Below are 17,830 nucleotides of genomic sequence, written 5' to 3' on the forward strand. Positions count from 1 at the left end.
AAATCTGCTACAAATTAGTAAAATTCCTGTCAAAGTTGTCACCAGAACATGTGTCTATGTTGGAATATTTCCTCTTATTGCAATTCAAATATGAGTTACTCTTTCTGTCTCCAAGACAAATAGAGGGGTGAATCTGCCCAGCAGGGATAGAGTCTGCAATAAAAAATTGGCATAGGGTCCAATTCAACTATCCAAAACCAAAATTTGCCCTTACATACGCTGTTGTCTTACTGCTTTTTTTTTTTTACATTTGTTCAGCTACTTCCTGCAAGTACTACGCAAATGTCATACATCCCAGTTTGTTGGATTTTCTCAGTTAAGCACACCTGAGCTAAGGGCAGATGGATTCCAGGAAGTAAATGCTACATGAATGATCTAACCCTTACTCAATATGGCCATGGCCAGAAATGCTATGGAGTGTTTTTCAAAGTGATTTCTCAACAAATAAAGCATGGAGACATGGACGAATGATAAGTTTGCTATGAATAATAAAAATGAATCAAATTGTATTTTTGCTTTGTGGTGCTAAGATGCAGGGAAGTTCTGCTTTAAAGATGATTTAAAACTATATGTCTACCTAGGGGTGAACACAATGAACACTGCAGTCACCTTGCTACAGGAAGAATAGAAATAATTATATTATATCTACTGTTGGGGTCAACAGCTACTAAAAACATGACAGAGGATGGAAAAACAAACTTTGCCTGCCGATCTTAGTGGCAGAGAGCTTTATAGTTGCAATTTATTATTTTCGAAAGTGATACTGTTCAAATTAAATTTAGAGTTTCAATGGGGTTCATTTTACCTTCAGTTGACTTCATTCTGACCTGCATGTGACCATATTCAAATCAGATTTGCATTCGCATAGAACTGTGCAAGGATGCAAAAACTTGTTCTAAGCTTAAAAAAAAAAAAAAAAAAAAGGTCCCAAGGCCAATACAGCTATGACAAGGAGTGTTTAACCACCTCCCGTCCGGCCGCTGTATATAAACGGCCGGACGGTGGCACTGCAGGGTCGGGTGGCCGTCTATAAACGGCCTCCCCGCACCCTGCTTGTGTGCGCTCCCTGGTAGCGCGCAGCACCGCGATCCGGTGCCCGCTGTGTCCTCCGGACACAGTGAAACACCGATCGTCGGACGGGACCTCTGTACGAGGTCCCGATCATGTGATCACTGATTGGCCAATCAGTGATCACATGCAAAGTAGTAAGCAAGATGTCACTTCTGACATCATTGCTTACTATGTGTGAAATCTGTGAATGATCACAGAGGTCACATGGTACAAGGCTATTCACAAAAGCCTTGTACCATGTGACAAGCTGTGACCAATCACAGCTCACTCAGTTCTTCTCAATGAGTGCAGGAATGCACACAGAGAGAAAGAGAAATGATTGCTTTTACATCCTATATGGGTGTAAAAGCAATCAGTGTAAAAAAAAAAAAAAAAATCTTCATCACCCCTCACAAGTAGTACAGTGTCACCATGGTGACACTGTACTGCTAGGGTGACAGTATGTAAAAAAAAAAAAAATAAAAAATAAAAAATATAAAAAAATAAAATAAAAATGTAAAAAAAAATGTTTAAAAATTATAATTTTTGCTTATAAACTAATTTGGATTTTTTTTTTTTTACTAAAAAGATAACGGAATAAATTTTGGCTAAGATTTATGATGAATTATTATTTGTTTGCAAAATTTTATTAAAAAAACACTTTTTTTCAAAATTTTTGGACATTTCATTTACATAGCAAAAAAAAATACAAATCCCAGTGGTGAATAAATACCACCAAAATAAAGCGCTATCTGTCTCCAAAAAATGGTAAAAAATTCATTTGGGTACAGTGTTGCATGACCGCACAATTGTCATTCAAATTGTGATAGCGCTAAAAGCTGAAAATTGCCCTGGTCAGGAAGGGGGTAAAAGTGTCCGGTCTGGAAGTGGTTAAGCATCTGAAAGTGGAAACTTTACCTCTATGCATGACATTTGCTTAAAGTCCATTTAAAAGCTGCTTATTAGTAATATTTGTCTCCACCTTAGAAATTCAAACTTTAATGCCATTATAGGTTCTGCTTACTAAAATGCAAGCTTTCCGAATGAGACTAACCTATAGCACAGCTTTTCACTGGAAGTGTATTATCAGGTTTGTATCCCAAGGCAGAAAAGATCTAAAATGGAAATTAACACCATATTGTTCATACCTTCTTGCCAACGAGCTTTTTGCGCAGAAATTCCCTGGCCTCAAACATATAGGGAATGTCGTATAGGGGACGGAGTTTCTTGTTCTTGTCCTGTGGGAATATAAGAAGTAAATGTAGGTGTGCAGGTTTACAGTACACAGAATGAACAATTCATGTTGTGACAGATGACAATCTCTTACAACAAATATTGTGGGTGAATGTCCAAAAGCCTAGTGTTGAAATGTTACTAATCCACCACACACCTGACACCCTAGGCAAGGTCAAGGCAAACACTAATATTAACATAAGTGCCAACATGTAAATTTCATTCAAAGAAATTTAAAGCTGAAGTTTAACCACAAAAAATTCTCAACAACTTTAGTGAGTGATGTAACTTGTGCATAATGACATTGTGCAAGCAAGCTGGATACTGTAGACATCTTCACTGCAAGGATTCTCCATTTTCCGGTCTGAGCTTCCAGCGCTGCGGGGGTTAAAGTGGAACTAAGCTTAAGTATTAATCAGCAAGCAGGCAGCTTTTTACTGCAGAAGAGACATGCAATGCCTCTCATGCAATAACACTTACCTACCTGCTTGCTGTCTACTGAATGCACACTGAATTGTGCATATGCAGCTCCAGCTATGGCAGAATGACCAGCTACCATGCACATGTGCAGGATGATGTCATTCACATAACAGCAAACCCGACACCTAGAAATAACTTGGGAGAATATTACAGTGGCTAGTAAGGGATGTAACTGCTGCATTGCTAAAGGTGGAGGTGAGTATTTGAGGGTTTAGTTCCACTTTAATAGTTTCAGGTCTTCTATGAAGCTGCTGAATAGGTTTCCAAGGAGGACCCACCCCCTTTCCAGTAAGAAACATTGTCTTATTTTCACTGCCTGTAACACGATCTGTGAATAAGGGAAGAAAAAATCCAGTAAGGGATCTTTCACACAAACGTCTCGATTGGATCTGCCCGTTTTTCAGGCGGACCCGATCAGAACATCTATTCTCCTCTATGGAGCAGTGGGTATAGACGGACATGTGTCAGTCTACACCGACCGACATCCGATCCAATAAGAAGGGACGAATGGGGATCCAATTCCCCTTCCGTCTATCAGATCGGATGAAAGCGGACAGGTGGTCCATCTTCATCCGACCGCCCATTGAGGAGAGTGAGCTTCTCGGTGTCTGCTCTGCAAACACAGGAGATGTCATCCGCTTGCTCAGCGGGGATCAGAGATCCCCCACTGAACAAACGGATCTGCTAAAACGGGTCTACCCCATGTGAAAGGACCCTAACTCATGATTTTAGAGGCAGTGAATGCGCTGAAAGAATGTTACTCAATAGAGGATGAAGGAGGAAGGGGCCAGTCCTCATCAAGAGCTTTTTCACTGGAGCATCACAGAGGATCCATAGTCATTAACCTCTGCATCAAACTTATGGATACACTTCAGCTTTAATTCAGAGCAATTTCAACATGACATTTTCTGGAATCTAAGTTTATCTTTTTGTCAGTGCTTTAATACATGGTATATTTTCAGAAATTAGTGTGATTTAAAAAAAAAAAAAAAAAAAAAAAAGAATCATTAGCTTAAAAACAGAGAAACCAAGGCCTGCATGACATTTCTTTTTCCCCAAAAAAAAACAAAAAAACACAAAAAAACAAAAACACCAAAAACAGTTTGAACAGAGTAAAAAATTAAATCACAAAGAGCACTACACGTTGGATCAGAGCCATTAACAGGGAGGACATAAGCAGCATGAGAAGGTTCGATTTTCGATCCAATTTCTTTTAGTCTGCCTCTAAAAGAACTCAATTTGACAGTTTGTTCTGGTGCCAAAGCATTTCAGAAAAAAAGTTTCAGCTGCAGCTGAAACATGTCTATTTCCTCACAAAAGAAATATGCATGAAATTTAATTAATGCTAAATAGCTTGTATTTTCACACTTTTACAGAGGAATAATGGAGATGATTAATCTTTGCCACTTGAAGCAAAGGATGAATAAACAGCACTATAGACAAAAGAAATCTATATCGAATAACAGACGCTACCACTGTTAACCTTCTGGAAATGCTATCTGCCTGCTTGTGCATGGTCCCAGTACTTTTAGGCTCCATGCACACGTACAAAATTGTGCGCTTTCCTGCAACACAAAAAACGTGCTGCTCTTTTTCAGACACTTAGCATTGCTATTAATTCTTATTGACACCTCCACGCACCTACGAACACAAGCAATTTTGCCAAAATGCATGGTGCCACAGTATCATGCCCATTTGTGCTGCACTATTTTTACCCACTTGAAGACTGGACTGGACACCTTCTTCCAGTCCAGGCCACTTTCCCTCGTTTCGGTTATAAAACCTTGCAAACAAATAATCGCTCTTCATAAATGTAGACCAAAATGAATTCTGCTACATTTCTTTGGTGAAAATAGGTGTATATTTAGTCTGCATGAAAGTTATATAGTCTACAAGATGTGGAATATATATTTAAAGATCAATCAACTATGATGTTCTGACTGCCTATCATGTGTTGAGACCATAAATGAAAGATCAGTACAAATACACCCCTCCCCCCGACCCCTTTTTGAAAAGTAGGCCATCTGAGGTATTTATAAGAGGCATGGTGAGTTTTTTTGATGACACAATTGTTTCCCAAAATTCTTTGGAAAAATTAGGATAAATATATACACACACACATACACAGTATCTCACAGAAGTGCGTAAACCCTCACATTTTTGTTAAAATTTTATTATATCTTTTCATGTGACAACACTGAAGGCTGAAGACATGACACTTTGCTACAATGTAAAGTAGTGAGTGTACATGTTGTATAACAGTATAAATTTGCTGTCCCCTCAAAATGTTGGTGGGAGTGTCATGGTCTGGGGCTGCATGAGTGCTGCCGACACTGGGCAGCTACAGTTCATTGAGGGAACCATGAATGCCAACATGTACTATGACATACTGAAGCAGAACATGATCCCCTCCCTTCGGAGACAGGGCCGCAGGGCAGTATTCCAACATAACAACCCCAAAGATACCTCAAAGACGACCACTGCCTTGCTAAAGAAGCTGAGGGAAAAGGTGATGGCCTTGCCAAGCACGTCTCCAGACCTAAACCCTATTGAGCATCTGTCGGGCATCCTCAAATGGAAAGTGGAGGAGCGTAAGGTCTCTGACATCCACCAGCTCCGTGATGTCGTCATGGAGGAGTGGAAGAGGACTCCAGTGGCAACCTGTGAAGCTCCAGTGAACTCCATGCCCAAGAGGGTTAAGGCAGTGATGGAAAATAATGGTGGCCACACAATATTGACACTTTGGGCCCAAGTTGGACATTTTCACTTAGATATTAATGGCTGCGTGTTGAGTTATTTTGAGGGGACAGCAAATTTACACTGTTCTACAAGGTGTACACTCACTACTTTACATTGTAGCAAAGTGTCATTTCTTCAGTGTTGTCACATGAAATGATAAAATAAAATATTTACCAAAACATGACGGGTGTACTCACTTCTGTGACATACTGTGTGTGTGTATATTTAAGTGTTCTTGCACCACTTACTGTTATCTCACATATTCTTATTATAGCCAAATTTACCACCCTAACTCCTCCCACAGTTTTTACACTACATAGACAGTAATATACCAAAACGTGCGGATTGTTCCCGATTAGTGTGCTATTACTTTGTGGAACGTTTCACCGAATGGTTCACGGAATATCGGCGTTTTTGTGGTGAAATTGGTCCCATAGGAATGAATGGCGGAATGTTCAAAACTAGAGTGGGAGCTGACAAAAGCTAGAGTGGGAGCTGAAAAATCAGGACATGATTTCTAAACTGCCATCCCTCCCTCATTTTCAAGCCCACCTACACAAATCGTATATCAAAATGTTCAGCTATCCCTGCTGCCACTAAAAATGTCCACGGCTAAGACATAGTCCTGATAGTTTTCACAATATGACCATTTGTTTGCAACTCACGCCGTCCATTGACATTCATTGAAGCTCCACTCTAGCCACCTCAAATATGAAGGGCAATATCTAAACTAAAACTGTGCCTTCATTTTTAATATTTCAGAGACATACTATACATCAAAATGTAGGTCTGGGTCTTGTGGTTCTCACAATATAAAGCTCTTCGGTGTAGGATTTATAATTTTTAAACTACAACCGTTTGAAGATGGCAACCGCCAGTGAAGTGAGCAAGTTGGAGCAGTTTGTTTTTAACCGCTCTTCTCTGCCCTTGCTGTAGAGCGAGTTGCCATAGGAACACAGGTGTGTGAGCAGGCAGCAGAGTGACAAAAGCTAGTTACTCAAGCCACTCCACCCAGTTACTCCGCCCACTCCAGTTGTAGACTACTGGTGGAGCCAAGAACACTTCACACAATTTCCCCAGAAATTGTAGCTTTTCTAGTATTTATTATTACAGATACTTATATAGCACCATCAATTTACACAGCACTTTACATATATATTGTACATTCACATCAGTCCCTAACCCTCAAGGGGCGTACACTCTACGGTTTCAAACTTACATTCATAAATACACATATCAGGGCCAATTTAGACAGGATCCAATTAACCTACCAGCATGTCTTTGGAGTGTGGGAGGAAACAAGAGTACCCGGAGGAAACCCACGCAGGCACAGGGAGAACATGCAAACTCCAGGCAGGAGGTGCCGTGGCTGGGATTCGAACCAACGACCCTACACTGCCAGGCGGAAGTGCGAACCATTTAGCCACTGTGCTGCATATATAATATATATATATATATATTACACACATATACATAAAAAGTTGTCAATAGCTTACTTACAATTACACACCAAAACACATTCTGCTATGCCTTTGAAGCATGGAAATACCACAAATTAGTTTTTCTTAGCCTAATCTCAAAGAGGCCCAAACATTCAAGGATAACCTAGTTTCCCTGACTACCTTCTACATTTGTGGAAGCCAAATAGCCACATTTTGAACGCAAACATTCCAACGCATTTTTTTTTAAGAGACATAAGGTGTCTTTCGAAAATGTAATTTTTTTGCCACAATTTTTCTCCATTACACAAAGTTGTCAATTAATAAGAGATTTCAAATACATGGTATAGGCATATTTACATCCCTAAACACATTCTGCTACTCAAGTATGGTGACACCAATTATTTTATAGTGTGCCCTGGTCAAAGCAAAGGAATACAATGGCATATAGTGAATGTGGAGTGTGGACCAAAAGGGCAGCATCTTTTGTGATTCTCATATTTAGGGTAAAGCCTAGAAAGATTTTTATATTAATTGTGAAACTGATGGGTTTCCACTGAAACAGATGGGCATAAAACAGAAATCGGAATTACAGGTGATGTACTGTTGGGCAAACAGATAACACTCGTCCACAATTGAATACATTTTCAGTGTAAATGGGGGAATGATAGGTTCTGCTTAGTTAGAAGGTAGCCATAAAGAATTTGAAAGTGCCTCTGGGAAATTAGTATAGGCCCTAATCCTTCATAGCTGATAAACACCCCACTAATGTCATATGGATGTACTGCACTGTTATTGAACTGTTGCTCTCCACAGATTCATATTCTGAATCCGCTTTTGACAGTGAGAGGAGTGCAACAGGGAGGAGCTCTGCTATGTTTAAAACATAAAAGGCCTCCTCACTTGTGAACTATTTTTTTGAGCACGACATTTAGAACATTGTTTCTGGTGCTACTGCACTGGTATGGTGGTTCTCAGACAACGGTTGCTGGCTTGAATGGCTCTGCTAGCGGGACTAGTGATCAGAACAGTATTACTGGCTCTGTTGACAATGGCACTAGTGTGCCGATCAGGAACACTGTTGCTGGCGTAAACTGGTCTGGCATCACAGACACTGGTATGACAGACACTGGCTGGCGGCACTGGTCTGGTGATGCTCACTGGTGTCACTAGCAAAAAGGTATACTGTTGCTGGCTGCACTTGTAAAACTGGAACAGGTGCAACAGGTTACACTGCAACAGGCAGACTGCTGGCTGCACAGCTTTATTCACATTACACTGGGACTAGTGACCAGGGCAGGGGCGGACTGACAACTCATGGGGCCCCAAGGCAATAGGACACCGTGAGCTGGCTTCACTTGTTTGATACACTGTGCAACAGACACTAAAATCACTCACAAGAAGCTGCCACAGCTTTCCTATTTCTCACAGATTTCCGAGAGACAGCGATCACAGGGCGTGCAACTGCCTGCACTGTCGGAGCAGCATATGTACTGGTACGATCACCTGCATTAACGAAGCTCCTGCCTGCAACATGCAGAAACGCACACAAAAAAAAAAAAAAGCTCTGACGCACCTCCATAGTACGAATAGAACCTCAAGATGCTGATACAGAACAAGCATGCAGATCAGGAAAGTCTATACTCCTAATCTGCATATATGTTCAGAATAACTGGCTTCTAACAGTTCAGAAAACTCATTTTAACAGCCAAGTAACCAGTATTTTCAGAAGAGGTCAGCACCAGCCACATTCGTCCCCAATTTGTCTTTTTCCCACAGCCTGGCCACTCTGTTTGCCCATTTTGCAATCATATTTCAGATAGTATACTAGATGGGTCACCAGGAGGAAGGAGGTCCTGATCCCCATATAAAGAACATTAGTTAGACCTCATTTAGAATACTGTGTCCAGTTCTGGAGACCTCACTTACAAAAAGATATTGATAAGAGAATGAGTCCAGAGACAGGAAACAAAACTGGTGAAAGGTTTGAAGGATAAAACATATCAGGAGAGACTTCAAGAACTTAATATGCACAGTCTGGAGGAAAGAAGGGAAAGGGTAGACATGATTGAAAATGTTACATACATGAAGGGGTGAATAAGGTTCAGGAGCATAGAAGTATTTTCAATATGAAACCAGGATCAACAAAACAGGGACATGGTCTCTAACTGGAGGAAAAACTAATCTTAGTATTTGACTGAAAGGGTAGTTGATGCCTGAAACAGACTTCCAGCAGAGGGAGCTCGTCAGTCAACAGTAACCGTAAGTAGTTTCCAAACATGCTTGGGACAAACATGGATCTATACTATAGGGAAAAAAAAGTAAAAAAAAAAAAAAATACAAAAACTTATAACAAAAAAAAGTAAAGTATTATTGCCCAAGGATATGCAATTCTCTAAGAAGTGGAAGCAGTGTCACAGGGTCAGATTGGGCTTTGTAAGGATTAGAGGAGTACTGGTTTTTGCGATTTTTTTTGGAATTCACTACAAGCTAGGCTGGACTCAAAAGAAAGCCTTTACTGCTCTGAGTGAACTGAAGTCAAGGTTTGTCTTTTTATTTGCTCATAAGTCTTGTGAAAAATGTCAAAATACTTTAGGGATATTGCAATCGGGATAGGGCCCCTTTCACATAGGCGTTCTGTATGTCCGTTTTTCATCTGTCTGTTTATGGATGAAAACTAGACACCCATGTATTTGTATGGACTAGTGGATGTAAATGGATGATCATCTGTTTACATTTATTAATTTCCACATCCATTAACATCCGTTTTTTAATTGGAAGAAAACCTTATTTTTCTTCTGTTAAAAAACGGAACAGACGTAGAGCAGACAAAAAAACGGACAGAAACTGATTTAAAACTGATGTGAACTGATCCGTTTTTTGTTGGAAAAAATGTGACCGATAGGGCCCCTTTCACATGGGCGTTCCGTATATCCATTTTTCATCTGTCCGTTTACAGATGAAAACTGGAAACCCATGTATTTGTATTGACTAGCGGATGTAAACGTGCGATCATCTGTTTACATCAGTTAATGTCCGCATCTGTTAACATTTGTTTTTGGGGTTTTTTTTTAAACAGAAGACAACCCCATTTTTCTTCCGTTGAAAAACGGACATAAAATGATGAAAACCTGATCTGGACTGATCAGTTTTTTTCTTGGTAACAAAAAAAAAAGACTGAACGGATAATTTAAAAAAATGGAACATCCATGTGAAAGGGGCCTAGAGGTTTTGTGGTTAGTAACCTATATACTCTCCTAATTACATTACTTTTACATTATTTTTTTAAAAGGCCACTTTAATTTCCATTCCCTTCCCACAGCAAAATCCAGAAAGTGAGAGGAAATTCCCCCGAAATGAAGGAATCATTAGTTGTCACCAGGGTGACCAGAACAGATCTCTGTTCCTGTTCTGGTGACAAGGCAAAACTTGTGATTTTCTCACTTTCACTCTTGGGGATAACCAAACACACAAGTAGAAAGAGAACTCTCCCTACTGGGGGCACAAACCGCAACAAAAACCTGACAGGTGTTCTAATCCTTCTCTTCGCTCTGTTCAGAACAAAAAAAAAAAAAGTTGCCTTAAGATAAACTTTAATCCTCCAAGCAGGGTATGAGGGAAAGTCAAGTTCTGCTCATTTTACCAATATAAATAAGCAGCAATGAAAAAACACACTAAACCAGGATATTAAAATCTTAACGTTTAGCCACTTCTACATACATTAGATATGAAAAAAGTTAAGAAAGATCCTTTAGTAACAATTTTTATATTGGAAGTGGTTATTCTACAGTTGAGATTGCAAACTATTTAGGTGCATTTCCATTCACTTTTGTTGTTGTAAGAAGGTTACAACATGATTGCTATTTATAAAAGAACACTGAAACGTAATGTATTAGTTACCGTTTTTTCTTCTACCACCTAATCGGTTTCCTACATGTTCTATGTGAACAGTGTATTCATATGTTCTCCATCTGCATAATTATCTTAGGCATAATGAGTGAAGCATACATATGGCAGCACTAAACTGCTGTACCAGTTATGAGCTCAGTGAGCCCTTAAAGCCACTTCAGTTCTTGTCTGTATCCCTTTGTTAAAGCTAATGACTCTTCAAACTTTGCTAGGGGAAAACACAGGAAAAAAATGCTGGCATTTTCTAGTAAATATGCCTTGTGGTTAAAGCAGGAATGATCACACATGTTCCTCTAGGAGCCATCATTACGGTATTTGTGTTAGGGGTAGTATACTTGCAAACATAATGTTAACATGTGTCTTGCTTTTAACACCTTAAATAAAGCTTACATTTTCACAACTTGACAAATTATGATATTCAGAGCACTAGACTATTTAAGATACAGTTGCAAGAAAAAGTATGTGAACCCCTTGGGATTACGTGGAGTTTTGCATGAATTGGGCATAAAATGTGCTCTGAACGTCATCTAAGTCACAACAATAGAAGAACACAGTCTGCTGAACATAATACTACACAAACATTAGATGTTGCCATGGTTTAATTGCACATAACATGTAAACATTCACAGTGCAGGGAGGAAAAAGTATGTGAGGCCCTAGCTTAATGACTTCTCCCAGAGCTAATTGGAGCCAGGAGTGAGCCAACCTTGACTCCAATCAGTGTCATGATATTGGATGTGTTGTTGACAGCTGTCCTGCCCTTAAAAAACACACACCTGTTTTGGGTTTACTGGTTTCAAGAAGCACTGTCTGATGTGAACCATGCCTCGCAGAAAAGAGCTCTCAGAAGACCTACGATCAAGAATTGTTGACTTGCATGAAGCTGGAAAGGGTTACAAAAGTATGTCCAAAAGCCTTGATGTTCATGTGTCCACGGTAAGACAGACTGTCTACAAATGGAGAAAGTTTAGCACTGTTGCTACTCTCCCTAGGCGTGGTCGTCCTGTAAAAATGACTGCAAGAGCACAGCGCAGAATGCTGCCTGAGGTAAAGAAGAATCCCGGAGTGTCAGCTAAAGACCTACAGAAATCTCTGGCACATGCTAACATTTTTGTTGACACATCTACAATAAGGAAAACATTAAACAAGAATGGAGTACATGGGAGGACACCATGGAGGAAGCCATTGCTGTCCAAAAAGAATATTGCAGCACGTTTGAAGTTTGCAAAAGAGCACCTGGATGTTCCACAGCACTACTGGCAAAATATACTGTGGACAGATGAAACCAAGATTGAGTTGTTTGGGAAGAACACACAACACTATGTGTGGAGAAAAAAAAGGCACAGCACACCAACATCAAAACCTCATCCCCACTGTAAAACATGGCGGAGGGAGCATCATGGTTTGGGGCTGCTTTGCTGCCTCAGGGCCTGGACGGATTGTTGTCATTGACGGGAAAATGAATTCCAGAGTTTATCAAGACATTTTGCAGGAAAACGTACGACCATCTGTCCGCCAACTGAAGCTCCACAGAGGATGGGTGATGCAACAGGATAATGACCCAAAGCATACAAGTAATTCAACAAAACAATGGCTGCAACAGCACAGAATACGCCTTCTGGAGTGGCCCAGTCACAGTCCTGAGCTCAACCCGATTGAAATGCTGTGGCATGACCTTAGGAGAGCGATTCACACCAGACATCCCAAGAATATTGCTACACTGAAACAGTTTTGTGAAGGAGTGGTCCAAAATTACTCCAGATCGTTGTGCAGGTCTGATCTGCAACTACAGGAAATGTTTGGTTGAGGTTATTGCTGCCAAAGGAGGGTCAACCAGTTATTAAGTCCAAAGGTTCACATACTTTTTCCTCCCTGCACTGTGAATGTTTACATGTTACGTGCAATTAAACCATGGCAACATCTAATGTTTGTGTAGTATTATGTTCAGCAGACTGTATTCTATTGTTGTGACTTAGATAACATTCAGAGCACATTTTATGCCCAATTCATGCAAAACTCCACGTAATCCCAAGGGGTTCACATACTTTTTCTTGCAACTGTAGGAACCGCACATAAAAATTTTGTATTCTAGTCAGAATATAATCAACTTCTAACACTTGGTCACTATCATGAGGCATCTCTGGTGCAAAATTCTGCTGCTTTCTCACATGTAAACAAAACCAGCACTGAGTAGAATTCTATAACTCAACATATTTTTGCACTTTTACTATTATTCATTCTTCCCTACTTTGTTTCCTATAGTGTTTATACCTATACCTATCTTGACCTAATCACTTGCCCTGCGTGAAGCCTGTATTTTCTGATTTACCAGAATTCTCTTTGTGACTCAATAAGGAAAGCATTGTTTGTTTAACCACTGTCACCAATAAGAGGGTTAGGCTCATCATGTCTAAGAAATGACAAAGCAAAAAAAAAAAAACCTCATCTCTCAAGGACTCTTATGAGATATGCTGACAAATTCCCAGCAGTATTAAACTGTTGAAGCCATTAGAAAGCCCAATTATTGTATCAGTCTCTCTAGTGGATTCCATTAATATGGAAAATCAAGTAATTGGGAAACCTAGTGAGAAAGCGATCTGTGAGAACATTTTCGCACTGAAGCTTAAAATGATGGCAGCACCTAAAGCATTTGAGAGACTTTTATTGAGAGTTAGCTTTGCTTTGGAGGTATTGCAGGTATGAGATATACCAGAATGCAATGGGAAACAAATAAGTCGCTTCCAATTCATATGTATATATTCTGGGAGTGTCTGGTGCAGACATTGCTGCTGGTGTGCGGCATGGAGCAGCAGGAAGGTGAGCAGGGTCCGAACTGAGCAAATAGACAGCACATGTGGTCTGCAACATGGGAATGTTACAGAGAAGGTACCAGAGAGAACTGAGCGGAAAGTGAGCAGGGACCAGAGAGAGGAAGGACTGAGCAGCAGGATCAGCAGAGCTGGGGGACCAAAGCATGAGAAACTAGATGTCATGCGGTGTGCAGCATGGGAGCAATATAGCGGGGGTGAGCAGGGATTGGAAAGGAGGAGGATCTACACACAAGAGGATCAATAGAGCTGGGGGTACTACTGAGTAGGGGATCTGCTGAACGAGGGTACTAATAAGCTGGGGATCTGTTAAATGAGGGTACTAATGATCTGGAAATCTGTTGAATGGGGTTACTAATGAGCCGGGGATCTGCAGAGTCTGGGTACTACTGAGCCGGGCCCTTTAAAATAAATAGAAAATCAACACACCGTGCATTTGCCAAGCTTCAAAAAATGCATCACCAAAGAATCAAAATCATCAAAAAGCATGTTGAAGCAGTAGGCGCATTAATATGTGAAAGTCGAAGAAAGTGTAAACGAGCCTCAACAGTGTGAAGGTGTACTGTAGTACACAGAACTGGGAAGAGTGCCAACCGATTATGGTGCAGCAAAGACAAAGTTGACAGGAAGTTATCAGTTCACAAGATCTCTGGCAGGATCAACAGTTTTGTTTTTTTTGGCACTTATGGAACAGATGAAAAAGGGAACATTTAAAAAAAACAACCTGTATATTAACAGACTAAATATTATCAAATAAGAGAAATTCACTGTTCGAGTTTACATACATTTTAGCCATTCCCTATCCTAGGTAGAACAAAAAGGTTTAGGCTTTTAATAAATTAAAAGGGTTAGTTCCCCTTTACCAAAAAAGTGCCCAAGATAAGGGAGGAATGAGCTCTAAAAACACTAAGCTCTGAACTACTGCATCAGGAGAGAGAAAGCTCATGTGAGGAGGTTTGAACAGAGAAAGAGCTCACTTCTCTGATAGTAAAGGTAGACAGTAATAGCTGGCCTTCTCTTAGCAATGTCCTGGTTTTCAGGTCTGGATTCATGAGGTACATAAATGGCCTACACCTAAAGCAAGGGCATTATTGAATTTTGGACATGGCTGCAAAGCTTGATCTCATCTACAGACCTCCATAATCTGCATAGGCAGTTTTTGGTAAAGGTGAACTATGCCATTAACTATTAATATAACAGGTTAACACTGTGGAAGTGATCTGGCATCTATTCCAGCATGGTGCGCAGTAATCCCCACAATGCACCTCTATAGCATGTTCTGAATGTGTTTAAGAACAAACATGTTTCCAATAGTGTTTACTTCCCATCATATTCAAATTTGCATAGGAACTGTAACACTCGCGTCCATCCAGTTAAGTCACTGGCTCACATTTCTTGTATTACCTTTCAAAAGCAGTAGCATCCCCCTACACAGACTGCCTGGCATGAACCTGGGCTACAGGGAAAAAGAACTGCAGACAAAGCAGCTCATCATGGCCTATTTTTTAATACAAGGTGCACATTCTGCTTCAGTCTGCAAATGTCTGATATGCTCTGGAAGAGAGGAGTGAATGCATGAATTAACTCTTCATAATCAAGTCAATGCTTTTCAGGCTTCCAAACAATCCGCCCAAAAGTGCAGGACAAATATGTCCATCTAAAGCTTCTCCATGTAGCTGCCTCTACAGAAAGGCAGATGTATTGTTTCCATGCAGCTAGGAACTCTTTATAATGTGCTGAAACCTAAGACATGCAAAATGTGAATTTAGAACTTTGCTCAGATTAGATCAATGTTGCACATATTGTTTATCCACAGATGTACAAATCAATTATCCATAGGTTTATGGAATCCTGAAACCTAGAAGGTCATAGTTGTAGATGGCAAGTTTTAGAGCAGACACAGCAGGGAAATTCAGATGCACTTTAGAATTCTGTCAGGCTGCCACACTGAAATTGCCAGTGCTTGTGACCAATTCATGTATCGATCAGACAGGTACATGAAACTGTTGGACCCTGCCACTGGACACTCCTCAGTGAGCTCCCTTCTTGGCCACTGCCCCTGTCATGCTGACTGGCACATTATTATTATACAGGGTTTATATAGCGCCAACAGCTTGTGCAACACTTTACAATGTGAGGGCAAACAGTACAGTTACAATACAATTCAATACAGGAGGAATGAGAGGACCATGCTTACATTCTAAAAGGAGAGGGTCAAGTGATACAAAAAGGTAACTACTGTGGGGGATGAGCTGATGGAGAAAACACATGTTCTCTTAGGTGGAGGCAGGACAGGCCTCTCTGAAAAATAGTTTTCAGGGATCGCCTAAGTGAACAGAGTAGTTGCTAGTCAGACAGATTTGGGTAGGGAATTGCATAGGATGGGAGAGGCTTGGGAGAAGTCCTGGAGGCGAGCATGGGAGGAGACAAGGGAAATAGAAAGCAGGTGATCTTAGGAGGGACAAAGAGTGAATGGGTTAGTATTTTGAGACTAGGTTAGTGATGTAGCTGGGGGCAGAGTTGTGGATGGCTTTGCAAGTTATGATTTTGAATTTGATTGTTGGGCAAGTGGCTGCTAATGCATGGATTGGCAGCGAGGGGTGGCAGACACTGACCAGTTGGTAAGGCGGATGAGCCGGGCAGCAGCCTTCATAATTGATTGGAGGGGGGATAGCCTATGTAAAGGTAAGCCAATGAGGAGGAGTTTGCAGTAGCCAAGGCAAGAGATAACCTGGGAGTGAATTAGGAGCTTTGTGTGGTGTCATTGGTTTAGGAAGGGGCATATTTTGGAGATGTTGCGGAGGTTGAGATGGCAAGCTTTGGAAAGCAATTGGATGTAGGGCCAAAAAGAGTTCTGAGTCCAGGATTACAGCACCCTGCCACGTGGGGAAGTGTTGATGGTTGTGCCGTTGATTTTGACAGAGAAGTCAGGGGAAGGGCTCCCCTGACTTCTCTGTCAAGATCAATGGCGCAACGTGCCCTTACATGGGGGAGGAAATATTAAGAGCTTGGTTTTGGATAGATTGAGCTTGAGGAAGTGGTGTTACATCCAGACAGATATGTTGGTCAGTAAGTTAGTGATGCGTGAGAAGACTGATGCTCTTCTCTGGGTAACTGCATTTATCTTCTACCTCCACTCTTAACCAGACAAACGCATTGACTCCTGTTAAATTCTCAACAAATGTTGTAATTATATCTGTGTATCTGTTGACTTGTCCTCACCTCTAGGCGCACTCAGGTTTATGACTGTGGCCTGGTTCCTAAGAAACATCCCCCCTTATTTATGTGAGCCTTATCAGCTTCTAATTGGGGCGGAGTTGAATGCTCATTTGAGCATCTCCCTATAAATTTAGTTCAGCTCATGGGGGAGATCTCTGATGGGGGGCACAGTCTCTGATGGGGGTGCTGCTTATGATGGAGTGCGGCTTTGAATGAGTGCAGAGCAGTTAAACACAGCAGTTGAACTAAAGCAGGAGAACTTAAGCAGCAGGAACACAACAACAGCAAGAAACTCTACTGCATGCTGGACAGACTGCAAGGAAACACCCTGGGAAATATCTTTTACATACCTGAGTCCCACTCCGTGTACCTTTTATATAATACACCCCTCTTCTCCTCTTCATATTACTATCCTCTGTTCCCAAATCTCATTTCTTTACCCCTCTGCTCCACCCCAAAAATTGTACATCTACCCCTCATTGCTATCATCTCCCTACTATTGCTTTCATCACCTCCCCAAAATGCCTCTTCCACTCCTCCTCATTTTCCTCTCCTCTGTTCCCAAAATCCATTCACTATATCCCTCTGCTCCTCCCAAACATTTGTATATTGTGCCCTCACTGCTTCCCTCACCCCTCTATGGCACCTACCACCTCCTCCTATTACTCCGCTCTCCCACTGACCCAAACACCTCCACTAGTAGTGTCTCACGCTCCTGCACATCCCGCTCCCATGCCACCTTTCTCACCCTTCTCCTCCTCATAACCGCGGGGGACATCTCCCCGAATCCTGGCCCTCCACCACCTCCCTCACCCGCACAAAACCCTCCCGCCTCCACGTCCTGCCGCAACCCCCGCAACTTAGTATCTGTCCCCCTGCTCCCTAAAATCTCCCCCCCGTTTTCATGTGCACTCCTGAACGCCCGATCGGTGT

The 17,830-nt window shown here is 41.2% G+C and overlaps 1 protein-coding gene across 1 annotated transcript in view; it reads right to left on the reverse strand.

Moving 5' to 3' along the window:
* The window catches only part of SND1 (staphylococcal nuclease and tudor domain containing 1), a 987,097-nt gene that overhangs the window by 739,941 nt on the left and 229,326 nt on the right, over positions 1 to 17,830 (reverse strand). Inside the window, exon 11 of the mRNA XM_089676965.1 lies at positions 2,199 to 2,288. Within this exon, the coding sequence (XP_089533091.1) occupies positions 2,199 to 2,288 (90 nt within the window). The remainder of the gene's footprint in view (positions 1 to 2,198; positions 2,289 to 17,830) is intronic.

The sequence above is a fragment of the Staurois parvus genome, unplaced genomic scaffold, assembly GCF_062004578.1.
Source record: "Staurois parvus isolate SC_StPar_1 unplaced genomic scaffold, SC_StPar_1.0 ptg000175l, whole genome shotgun sequence".
Taxonomy (NCBI): domain Eukaryota; kingdom Metazoa; phylum Chordata; class Amphibia; order Anura; family Ranidae; genus Staurois; species Staurois parvus.